At 58.0% G+C, this 12,708-nt stretch overlaps 2 protein-coding genes across 2 annotated transcripts; both read left to right on the forward strand.

Annotated features, from left to right (window-relative positions):
- Positions 1-356: 356 nt before the first annotated feature.
- Positions 357-2,157, forward strand: THITE_2108702 (uncharacterized protein). Its single transcript, XM_003649727.1, has 5 exons — positions 357-728; positions 848-947; positions 1,019-1,365; positions 1,424-1,891; positions 1,968-2,157. Exons 1-5 carry the CDS (start codon positions 677-679, stop codon positions 1,976-1,978), a joined length of 978 nt encoding a protein of 325 aa, XP_003649775.1. The 5' UTR covers positions 357-676; the 3' UTR covers positions 1,979-2,157.
- A 4,589-nt stretch (positions 2,158-6,746) lies between these two features.
- THITE_2108707 (uncharacterized protein) lies at positions 6,747-11,665 on the forward strand. The gene is made up of 3 exons (XM_003649728.1): positions 6,747-7,917; positions 7,986-9,061; positions 9,130-11,665. The coding sequence occupies exons 1-3, from the start codon at positions 6,898-6,900 to the stop codon at positions 11,516-11,518; spliced, it is 4,485 nt and encodes a 1,494-aa protein (XP_003649776.1). The 5' UTR covers positions 6,747-6,897; the 3' UTR covers positions 11,519-11,665.
- The last annotated feature ends 1,043 nt before the right edge of the window (positions 11,666-12,708 follow it).

Consider the following 12,708-nt stretch of genomic DNA (forward strand, 5'->3'; position numbering starts at 1 on the left):
CACCTCTGCAGATCCAATGGACGGGAGGCAAGCTCAGCGCTCCTGCCTCATGGAGATAGTGGAACAAGACCGATGCCTTCCTCCCACATAGTAAGACACGGAGCTGCCAAGCCTCAAATTGCTAGGAATTCGACTTGACTGTGGCCGCGACTTTGACTGCCACAAGGTTGCTCGAGTTGAGGTGGGTGCGTGGAATGCGAATTGAACATTCAGGGCACTTGAGAGAGCTGCGAGGTCAGCAAATAGGGCGCCAAGTAAGGTAGGCATTAACCGCTTGTGGCTAGCCTAAATAAAAAGTGGGTCAACCTGCAGAGGCGCGCGACTGTTTGTGCTTGAACACATCGTCACCTCCAAAAATTTCGCCTCTTCTTCTCCTCTGCCTCGCGTCGCCTCGACAAGCACTCGCCCCGTTTTCCGGAGCTTCGCAGCTCTTTATTGCCCTTAACACGATACCCCGACCAGAATTTCGATTCATTCGATTGCGAGGAACGGAGAGGGGCTTTCTTTCCATCTTCCCAATCCACATATTTCGATAATCTCTTTTTCCCTTTTTCCACTTCAGCATCTCGGCCTCGCTTGCCAAACCACTTTCTCCGCCAGGTCCACTCAACTCAACCAACCCGTTTTCCTTTCCACCACATCATCAAACCGTACAACAGTCAATCAATCCATCGCCATGGCTACCACCTCGATGGATTACGAGAACGCGAACACCGATCGCTTTGACGGTAAGTGTTTCGACTCTTGCTTCGCCATCGTGGTCGGGTTGCGCCTGCACGGCAGGCGCACGCGTCGCTGCTGCTATGGTCAACGCATCACATTGAATAGAACTGACTGGCGCTAATAGATGATGGTGCTCGCTACGACCGCGATCGTAGTGCATCGCCTCGTCGCGACGATGGCCGTGATTCACGCCGTCGCTCGATGTCGCCCAACGGCAACGACCGGTACGTCCTCGATGCAATTTCTTCCATCTAGCGCAAGCCACCCAGATTCGCCGGCTAATTCTCACACTCAGTGCGCCCCTGAAGAACGATGGCGGTGCCAAGGAGGATGAGAGCGCTGTCAACCCTGGATCCAACCTCTTCGTGACCGGCATTCACCCGCGCATTGAGGAGTCAGAGATCACTCGCCTTTTCGAGAAGTACGGCGAGGTCGAGAAATGCCAAATCATGCGGGACCCCCACAGCGGCGAGTCGCGTGGATTCGGCTTCGTCAAGATGATGACATCCGAGCAGGCTGATGCTGCGATGGAAGGCCTTCGCGGCGAGATCATTGAGGGCCGCACTCTTAACATCGAGAAGGCTCGTCGCTCCCGCCCTCGCACCCCCACTCCGGGCAAATACTTTGGCCCCCCGAAGCGCGGTAAGTCATTCCAGCACTTGCCAGGCAGTGGTTATGGCATGGTGCTGATGTACTCTAGACCCTCGTGGCGGACGCTACGATGACCGTCGCCGCGGCGCCTATGGTGGCGGCTACGGACGTGAGGACTCTTACCGCGGCGGTCCGCGTGGTTACCGTGATGACCGTGGCTACGACCGCGGCTACGACCGCGGCTACGGCTATGATCGTGGTTATGACCGCGGCTACGGTGGCGGACGTGACTACCGCGACGACCGTGGCTACGGCCGCGACTACCGCGACGATCGTGGCTATGACCGTCGCGATCGCGACGATGCCTACGGTGGCCGTGGTGATCGGTACGGCAGCCGTGACGATCGCGACCGCTATGGAGGTCGTGGTGGTCTGGACGACCGCCGTGGCCCCAGCTACGACCGTGATCGCTATGACCGTCCCAGTGACCGCGACTCCCGTCCCCGCGACTCTGCTCCCGGCGCTGCTGGCGGCTACGGCGATCCGGCTCCGCGCGGCGATGCCCGCGAGCCATACGGTAATTCCTCTCTTGGCGCTCAACAATTCTTCTTCAATGCTCGAGAAAGACGTGGAAAACTGACTGACCATCACAGGCGGCCGCTAAATCCCTCGGCTCTATGCGAACCCTTCCAGACACTGCTTGCCCGATGACTCGGCTGCAGTACGGACTTCCTTTTCATCTCGTTTCGCGTTTGGCTTGGGAACAATTCGGATATCCCAAAAATCAATCGATTGGAGTTTACGGCTGGCGTGGGGAGGGTTCATGGCCCTGTCTCGGCCACATCATCGCCTTGTCGTCGAACAGGTTCCCTTGGTCTTAGCCAATTGGTGCTTGCGACACCTCGACTTTTGATGGCGATATGGGATCTGGCTCGGTATGCAGCAGCACGAGTCGACTCTGTCTTGGGCCTCCATCTCTTCCTTCTCTTCCCCCGACGGGTTTGGATCGGAAAACGGAGTAGATGGAAGCCGCCTCTGTACGATTATTTTTCTCTTTGCGCCTTTTCACGGCACACACGGCACGCTGTTACCGTGGCGACTCTGCAGCACGCAGCCTCACCTCGCCGGGGGCTCTCTTCCGTAGTCGGCATGATGCGCAAACAACCTCAGCATACAACACACAACCCTTGATCGTGATACCAGCAAAATTGCGCCTCGATTTCGTGGCAGCGTTTTGCCGGCATGGCAACCATCGCCCCGGCCTGCTCGTTTTTGGAAGGCTTCAGCCTCTCTCGAATCCGTGTAAATGCGATTCCGGCCATCGTCTGTCGCTCGCTCGCCTTTGACTTTCGTCTTGCGTCTTCCGCCTTGCAACCCGCGACCCCCGTGCCGTGCGTGAATCTTGCACTCCTCGCCGTTTATCGGTCAGGTTGAGGATGCGAAATCTCCACTACCCGCCTCCCTCGCTCGCGCAAAACGAAACCGTGAATGGCGACTTCTGACGCTTTCGGCATCTCTAGCGTCGCTCGTTGTTCCCGGCGGTCTGAATGCCGGCCCTGTCGTCAACTTGTCGAATTACCGTGGGACGGACAAAGGTAATGTTTCTGTTGGACTGGAAGAGAGCGCTGACATGGTTTTGCCTTTCCAGGACGGACCCAAGTCGAGTCGATGTGGTCCGGTCGGGTGTAGCAGCTGCAGCAACAACATTATTTGTGTTGGCTCTACGCCTTGATCAAGACAGCCCGGCTGGCTACCTACGCACCTACGCATGGCACTCCAGGACTTTGGAGCGGCGGAAGGTATCCTTCTTAGGGTTACTTTATCTTGCCGCGCAAGACCGTTGCCCCTTCTCCTTTGCTCCTCTCCGTCTCCGTCTCCCTCTTGCTTGGCCCGTTCGGGCGGGATGCCCGTCCTTGGCCAGATCCGTCTGTCACTTCCCTCATCCTTGGCGGTTTCGCTTGCGTCATCCGCCTTGGCGATAGTGTTTTGACCCCCCTTCCCGGCCGCCCACCCACACCCATTGGCTCCGGGCCTCCGGCGGCCCCTCTCCTCCCCGGGTCTCCGCTGGTAGGGCTGAGGCTGGAGCAGCAGTGTCCTTTCCGCCCGCCGTTCCGGGCCTTGTGCGCTTGCTTGCTTGCTTCCGCCCTGCCGCGCCTTTATGGCCTCTCGTCATGTCATCATGACGGCCATGGTCACGCCTTCGTCTTGCGTGCTTCCGGCTTCTGCTGCGAAGGAACGGGACGGGGCAAGTTGGGGAGACGTGTGGGGACGGGAAGGGAGCCGGTCGGCTGGCTCGATCGTGGGTGGGGATGGGGTGAGATTTGAGGTCTGGGCATTCTTGTTCTGGAATTGAGGATTTCCGATTTGGCGATCTGGTTCCAGAGAATTGGGGACTTGGCTTGCCAAGGCGGGAAGCAGCCGATCCCCACTGCGCGCTGGCATGCTTGGCTGCTACCTCACTTTGGACCTCGACTGAAGCTGGCATCACATGGTAGGTGGGTGCTCCTTTTATGTGATGGCTTTTTTGTTCTCGTTCGTCTTTTTCCTCCTCGGAGCATTGAAGACCACACCACGCTTTGTCACGTTTTGTCTTCTGCGTTTCCGGTACTGCCGACTAACGCAGACCAAGCGGCCTGCGGTTCCTTCTGTTTTGGTTGGAATTTTGTTCTGGAGCGTGTACTCGTAATTCAAGGGTCGAACTGGCTTTCTTTAAAACGGACTTGTTCACAACCCAGGAGGCGAATCAATCGGCCTTCCAAAGGTAGAATTCACAACCAAGGAGGTGAATCAAATCGGCCTCCAAACGTAAGTCAAGAGTCGGGAACGGTGGCCGGTTGTTGAAACCGGGTGACACCGCCGGTGCTGCTGTTTTCCAACGTCTTATAGCGAGAAGCATGATCAGATAGATATATTTCCATTGGAAAATAGCACGAACCTGGCTTCTGATTCTCGTTATCTACTCATCATGTGCCCGTTAACCTTGTTCTCTGGCTCGTGGCGGCTGAATCAATGTGTCAGGCCCAGGCACAGGCTTGGGAGGCTGGAGCAAGACCTCGCGGCGGAGATAGCCAACCGCCTTCGGGTGGGAGGTCGTCCTAGGTCTTAGTGCCCAACGTGCTGGAGTGAGAATTCATTCTGTGGACCACTTTGAGACAATCTGAGGTCAACTTGGTTCGTTATCAATGACGCTGCATGAGCACAGTTGGTGCGGATCGGATTGGTACGGTCATAACCGGAGAAGGCGGGCGGGAGTGAGAAAGATGCGAAGTGGGAAGCTCGCTTTCACCGATTGGCGTCTGCTTCGGATTCTATGTACTGCGTAGTGTAGGTTGAAGAAGCAGGAAAGCGGCATATAGCTATGGCGTAATGCCCAACCTCCCTCTCAGCAGATAGAGTACGGAATGCAATAACTATTTTACGATTACAACGATTACAACGCGCCGATGCGAGGCACGGGCTGACGACGGTTTGGAGACGCGCATGATGCAACCAAGTCCATACCTTGTGTAATCACAAAAGTCTGCTGCAGCCAGCCAGCAGGTGGAGATGCTGGGGTGGGCAGTTTGGTGGGCAATGAATGAGCGAATGAGTCAATTCAGTGGTGACCCATACAACACGTCCCTCTGAAAAATGAAATTGCCCCTGCTTCCACAGTGCTGATGGCTAAAGAGGTCCCGCCAAGACTAATTTCGGCCAATTGTCGGCAATGTTTTTACAACGTTATTACGCAGCCCTGATCGCCAAGGCATTTGCACTATCGCCAAGGCGTTTGCACTATCGCCAAGCGGTGAGTTCGCCGGGGCGCGGAGGCGGCGCCAGCCCCCCGCTGGTTAGGGTTCGGGCTATAGTTAGGATATAGGTTATAGTTAGGGTGCGGGTTATCTCGGTTTTCTTTTTTTTCGATTTGGTTGAGGTATCGCGAAGTTGTTGCGACGAGTCTTTGCGATTGTTCGTTGTTGATGTTGCTCAAAGTCGTCGAGGCCCTGGTCACCCCGCGCCGATTGCCGCTCACCCCGTGGCCATTGTAAAAACTTGTAAGCGGCAGTCTCCGAAATTAGTCTTGGCGGGACCTCTTTAGCCATAACCTCCACAGTAGCGTCGTGGATGGGGCCTACGTTCATGAAGGGTTGATTCTCGGTGTTCAGCAGCCCGTCGTCTCCGTCTTTGTGTCACGTCGGCTCCCTGCGGGATACGCAAGACGAAGACAGATCGAAGCCTGCTGACGAGCTTAAAAGCGGATTCCAAGCCGCCGGAGACTTTTTGTTGAATGACGGTGGAGCTCTCGCCATGTTCGTTCCAGGTGCCTGGGCTGCGAACCAAGGGGCGGGAGACTTAATGCTGTGGAAGCTGGTCTGGTGCGCAACTTGATTGTGTAACCTTCTAGGTAGTGTACTCCATCGTTGTGAGTACCGGATAGTGACCTACGTTACCTACCTACACAACAGGAATGTTGGATGGCCCCCAAGTGTCCTACATAAGGTATCACGGATATCGGAGCGGGAACAAACGCCGTGGGTCTGAGACGCAAGTCCAAAGTCCCAGGAAACTGTCTGCCGGCGGCAGCCAATCAGGGCGCGGCTGATTGCGAGCATCGGATAACCCATGCCGAGACTTCCCGCGATGTTGGTTGTTGGAGAACTGGTTGCAACCACACCTGCTTCCGCAGGACTCATCGGCAGTGCAAAAGCTGCAAGGCGGGCGCGATGCTGGGGGGGTTTCTAGACTTGAACGTCGGTTCAACGCTAGTCGAGGAGAACATTGTCCATGAAAGGACACCCGAAACCGCGCAATTACCCCAAAAAAGCTTGCACGGTGGAGAACCTTGCACGACGAAACACGACACAGAACACGAGTACCTGAAATGCCCGATATCTCCGAGTCGCGGTTGGTCATGGGCTGACCCGCACGGCATCCACGGTAATATTCCCGAGCAAGCGGGAGGGGACAAACGAGGACCTGCCTGGGGCCAAATTGGGCCAATCAAATCTGCGATTGGCAGGGTCGGCGCCTGGAGATGCCGTCCGCCGACTGCGGCAGGTCATCGATGTCATGGTTTCGCTCTCGCTAAACCCACCTGACGTTGCTTGGTGCGAACTGTTAGCTTGGCTGCTTGGTAAGGCAACCCTCCCGCCTGCACTCACTCGGGGACGGAAGGGAAGGTGCCCTGGAGCCCAGCGGGAACGGCGACGATGCATGCGCAGTTCATACGGTACACTAGGAAACTGGGCCGGGCGAGGAGTGCCCCGACTTCTCCAGCACCGCAATTTTTCTAATTTTTAATTGACACCTTCTTATTTCCGTAGCTTTCCAGCCTTGGAAGGCCGAACTTAAAAGAGACTTCCCTCGCTGCCCTGCGACTTACTGTCTTCCCAGTCTCCGCCCTCTCGTTGTGGATTTCGCGTGCCGTCGACATCCATCCGTCTCGCCGCTGGCGCCAAAGAATCGCCAAGCACTTTGCGCATCGCCAGGCTGATCACCTGTAAGAACCGTCGTGTGCGCCATCCATCCCCTGTTGACGCCCGGTGGGTCTGCCACGCTCCGGACTGGCCTTGCCCGTGAGGCATTGACTCGGTCCACTCAATCATGACCAACCCTTCACTCGACAAGGAGCAAGGAGGAAGCACGCCGGAGCAACCTCTGCAGCCCACGCATTCCCAGTCGTCTCATGATGCATCCGCTGCTGAGGAGAGGGAGAAGTCCGAGGTGAAGGAGCAGCTCCGCACCGACCATGGCGACGCCGACGTCGAGGAGAGGGCAGTGGAAGGGGGCGAGGATGCCGAGAAAAGAAACGACCTGGACCGCATGAGAACCACGGCTACCGCGACCAGCGTGACCAGCACCACGCCGACGGGCAGGCTTCCCCAACAGAAGCCTTGGTACAAGCAGCCGAATCCGCTGCGATGGGGCAAGATCCCGCCCGTGCCCAAGGAGAGGACCGTGTGTCCGGAATACACGGCCGGCTTCTTCAGCTCGCTGGTCTTCCAGTGGATGGCCCCGCTGATGAGCCGCGGGTACAAGCGCACGCTCGAGTTGAACGACATCTACAGCGTCAACCCGAACCGCGCCGTCGACCCCCTGACCGAGAAGCTGCGCGCGTCCTTCAAGCGCCGCGTCGCCGCCGGCGGGAAGCACCCGCTCCTCTTCGCCATCAACGAGACCTTCTTCCGCGAGTTCTGGCTCGGCGGCTTCTGCAGTTTGATGTCCGTCATCATGCAGGTCATGTCTCCCTTCACCTTGCGCTACCTGATCCAGTTCGCAACCGACGCCTACATCGCGAGTGTCTCCGGCCTTCCGCCGCCCCCTATCGGGCACGGCATCGGTCTGGTGCTCGGCGTGACGGCCATGCAAGTGCTGCAAAGCTTGGCCACCAACCACTTCATCTACCGCGGCATGCTCGTGGGCGGAATGGCGAGGGCTTCTCTCATCAGTCTGATCTACGAGAAGTCGATGGTCATTTCTGGTCGTGCCAGAGCCGGAGGTGCCGAGCTCCCCGACGTCCCGGCCGCTAAGGTGGCCGAGAAGCATGCCAAGGACAAGAAGGGACCCCCCGGAAACCAAGCCGGTGTCGCAGGAGACGGCGTCGGCTGGGGCAACGGAAGAATCGTATGTTCCAGATGCGTGTCCAACACCACCGTCTTGTTCCTCGGGCTCTGCTGACACCTCTGTTTCAGGTCAACCTGATGAGCGTCGATACATACCGCATCGACCAAGCATTTGGTCTGTTTCACATCATCTGGACCGCGCCCATCTCCCTCCTCATCACCCTGGCCTTGCTTCTGGTCAACCTGACTTACAGCGCCCTCGCCGGCTTCGGCCTCCTGGTGATCGGCGTGCCCGTCCTCGCCAAGGCCGTCAAGGGCTTGTTTGCTCGCAGAAAAGCCATCAACAAGATCACGGACCAGAGAGTAAGTCTCACGCAGGAGATCTTGCAATCTGTCCGCTTCGTCAAGTTTTTCGGCTGGGAGAACTCCTTCCTGGACCGCCTCCAGGAGTTTCGGAACCGTGAGATCTCCGCCATCCAGGTTGTGCTGTCCATGCGCAATGCTATCATGGCCATCAGCCTGTCATTGCCCATTTTTGCCTCCATGCTCTCCTTCATCACCTACTCCCTGTCCCACCACAACCTCGCACCCGCCCAGGTGTTCTCGTCGCTGGCCCTCTTCAACGGCCTGAGAATGCCCTTGAACTTGCTGCCCCTGGTCATCGGCCAGGTCACGGATGCGTGGTCGTCACTTGCGCGTATCCAAGAGTTCCTGCTGGCCGAGGAGCGCGAGGAAGAGGCCGTCTACAAGCCTGACGCCCCCAACGCCGTCGAACTGCGCGACGCCTCCTTCACTTGGGAGAGGACGCCCACGCAGGAGGCCGAAGGGACAGTTGGCGGGTCGCCGAAAGGCAAGGGAGAGAACGCGCGGAAAGCAAAGGCGGAGAAGAGCGAACCTCCAGCAGCTGACTCTAGCGAAGAAGCCAGCACGCTCGTCGAAGAGCGTGAGCCGTTCAAGCTTCAGAACCTGAACTTGGAAATTGGCAGAAATGAGCTCATTGCCGTCATCGGCACCGTTGGGAGCGGCAAGACGTCCCTGCTTGCCGCCCTGGCAGGAGATATGCGGAAGACGAGTGGCGAACTCATCTTGGGCGCCTCCAGGGCCTTCTGTCCCCAGTACGCCTGGATCCAGAACGCAACGGTGCGGCAGAACATTCTGTTTGGGAAAGAAATGGACAAGGAATGGTATGCCGAAGTTATCAAGGCGTAGGTGTACCCCTATCTTCTTCCGGACTCGTATCGTCCACGTGGCCCAGCACTCACAGTATCCGCAGATGTGCCTTGCAGCCCGACCTGGACATGCTGCCCAACAACGACATGACGGAAATCGGAGAAAGGGGTATCACCATCTCGGGCGGCCAGAAACAGAGACTGAACATTGCCCGCGCCATCTACTTTGACGCCGACATTGTCCTGTTGGACGACCCCCTGAGCGCCGTCGACGCCCACGTCGGCCGTCACATCTTTGACAACGCCATTCTCGGCCTGCTCAAGGACAAGTGCCGGATATTGGCCACGCACCAGCTCTGGGTGTTGAATCGCTGCGATCGGATCGTTTGGATGGAAGGCGGCAAGATCCAGGCCGTCGACACGTTTGACAACCTCATGAAGAACTCGGAGGGCTTCCGGCAGCTGATGGAGACGACCGCCGTCGAAAAGAAGAAGGAAGAGGAGGGGCCAACGCCGCAGCTGGCAGGCGATGACGGCAAGTCCAAGAAGAAAAAGAATGGCAAAGGCGGCCTGATGCAGTCCGAGGAGAGGGCCGTGTCCAGCGTTCCGTGGTCCGTGTACAGCTCGTACATCCGAGCATCCGGCTCGATTCTCAACGCGCCCATCGTTCTCGGACTCTTGATCCTGTCGCAAGGGGCGAACATCATGACCAGCCTGTGGTTGTCGTGGTGGACCTCGGACAAATTTGGCTTCAATATGGGGACATACATCGGTGTCTATGCTGGGCTCGGCGCCGGCCAAGCGCTGATGATGTTTTCCTTCATGGTATCGCTCTCCATCTTCGGGACTGCCGCGAGCAAGGGGATGCTGCGGCAGGCCATCACCAGGGTCCTGCGCGCTCCCATGTCCTTCTTCGACACCACGCCTCTCGGCCGCATTACGAACCGTTTCAGCCGCGACGTCGACGTCATGGATAACACCCTCACGGACGCGATGCGGATGTACTTCTTCAGCGTTGGCAGCATCATCGCCGTCTTTGCCCTCATCATCGCCTTCTTCTACTACTTCGCCATCGCGCTGGTGCCCTTGTTCATCATCTTCGTCCTTGCCACAAGCTACTACCGCGCTTCGGCCCGCGAAGTCAAGCGTATCGAGTCGATCCTGCGATCCACCCTCTTTGCCAAGTTTTCCGAAGGCCTGACGGGCATTGCCACCATAAGGGCTTACGGGCTGACGGATCGATTCATCGGCGACATCCGCAAGGCGATCGACGACATGGATTCCGCCTACTTCCTCACCTACTCTAACCAACGGTGGCTGTCGGTCCGGCTCGACATGATTGGCAACTGCCTTGTTTTTACGACCGGCATCCTGGTGGTGACGTCGCGCTTCTCTGTCAATCCGTCCATCGGCGGCCTGGTCTTGTCGTACATCCTCGCCATCGTCCAGATGATCCAGTTTACCGTGCGCCAGCTGGCCGAGGTCGAGAACGGAATGAACTCGGTGGAGCGGCTGCTCTACTATGGAACTCAGCTTGAGGAGGAGGCCCCGCTCAAGACGATCGAGGTCCGCAAGACGTGGCCGGAGAAGGGCGAGATTATCTTCGACAATGTCGAGATGCGGTACAGAGAGGGCCTTCCGCTCGTGCTGCAGGGCCTCAACATGCATATCCGCGGCGGCGAGCGCATTGGCATCGTCGGCCGCACCGGCGCCGGCAAGAGCTCCATCATGTCGACGCTGTTCCGGCTTGTCGAGCTCTCCGGGGGCCACATCACCATCGACGGAATTGACATCTCGACCATCGGGCTGCAGGACCTGCGCTCCCGCCTGGCCATCATCCCGCAGGACCCCACCCTCTTCCGCGGCACGGTGCGGAGCAACCTCGACCCGTTCGGCGAACACACCGACCTCGAGCTGTGGTCCGCCCTTCGACAAGCAGACCTCGTCCCCGCCGACGCCGGGCCGAACCCGGCGTCCGGCGGCGACGCGTCCAACGACAACAACGGCAACCCCGGCGGCGCCGGCCGCATCCACCTCGACTCCGTCGTCGAGGAGGACGGGCTCAACTTCTCGCTGGGCCAGCGGCAGCTGATGGCGCTCGCGCGCGCGCTCGTGCGCGGGTCGCAGATCATCGTGTGCGACGAGGCGACGTCGAGCGTCGACATGGAGACGGACGACAAGATCCAGGCGACCATCGCGTCCGGGTTCCGCGGCAAGACGCTGCTGTGCATCGCGCACCGCCTGCGCACCATCATCGGCTACGACCGCATCTGCGTCATGGACAAGGGCCGCATCGCCGAGATGGGCCCCCCGCTCGAGCTGTGGCGCATGGAGGGCGGCATCTTCCGCGGCATGTGTGACCGCAGCGGCATCAGGATGGAGGACATCCGCGGCGCGAGGGAGGAGTTGGAGGCGCTGGGTGGTGGTGGTGGTGGTGGTAGTGGTGGCGAGACCGTGGCGGAGAAAGAGTTGGAGAAGAAGCTGGATGAATGAGAGAAAAGGGGGGTGTGAGGACACTGAGCGATGGGAGGTCGACGAGCCAACGGAGGGTGTGGTCGTCGTCGGCTACATATTTGGAAAAGATTATATTGGATAAAAACAGCGATAGAGCACTACTTATAGTCATTCCCCAGGAGAACATACAGCTGCGGCCAGCGCTGTGTGTAGCGATTAATCTTGAACTTGTTGAACTTATGGGGGGTTATCTCCACTGCCTACTGCCTGCTCTCTTCGTGTTGCATCTGTTACGCACCTGCCATGGAGTTTAGATGGGTAGACTAGGTAGGTATGCTCGGGAAGGCAGTTGAGGTGTATACCAGCGGCCGTCTCGTCCGGCTTGTAAGCCTGCCCTGTTGCCGGAGGTCCTATTTTCTTTTCCTTTTTTTTAACCTCTTTTTCTGCTTCTTTTTCTGTCTTTTCCTTCTATCTTCCTGCTCAGCTATTGAGACGTTCAGCGAGTGAGGTGCATGTACATATGGAGAAACACAAACACAGCACAACACGGAAACTCTATGCGGCCGGCTTCCAACCCAGATAGTTCTGTCATCTCATTCTCATCTGCGCACCACAGATGGCTCTTGTCTGCATGACATGCTCCGGGGTTGAACGGGTGTGGGCCGAGGTGGTACATACACCTGCGGTGTAAGTTAGGGACAAGTACCGTAGCTGTGGTACGTACGACCTCGAGGGCACCGCTGTGCAACGGCCGCGATTCGTCCGGGAGACTGAGGTTGGATGGGAGGAAAGGAGGGACGCAAACAACATGGGTCTCTCGGGACTCGGTTGAGTAGCTCTACTACCTATGTATACTTGCAGCACAGTACCTACGGTAGTTACACACGAGCAAGCTTGGCCGCACGTCCACTGCAGTCGGCTGTCTGCCTATGTGCTTAATGCACCCGTCCATCTGTCAAGCACCCAGCGGTGGTGGTACAGCGGCGGTGAGGCGCCCTGCGCAGATTCATTCGCCGGGGCGAGGGAAGTCGTACAGAGCGGCCAGCTGGACAGACAGCCAGACAAGAGAGAGAGAGATGCACTGTAACGTCAATATGAACGCGGCTGTCGCCATCTCTCTCGCCTAACCAAGGCCGCCAGTTCCAATAAGGCCGTATGAACTCTCCAAAAGTCATGGAGCGCGTGCCACGCCGCCCCGAGACGGTGGAACGGAACGGAGAAATAACTAG

Source organism: Thermothielavioides terrestris, chromosome 1, assembly GCF_000226115.1.
Source record: "Thermothielavioides terrestris NRRL 8126 chromosome 1, complete sequence".
NCBI lineage: Eukaryota > Fungi > Ascomycota > Sordariomycetes > Sordariales > Chaetomiaceae > Thermothielavioides > Thermothielavioides terrestris.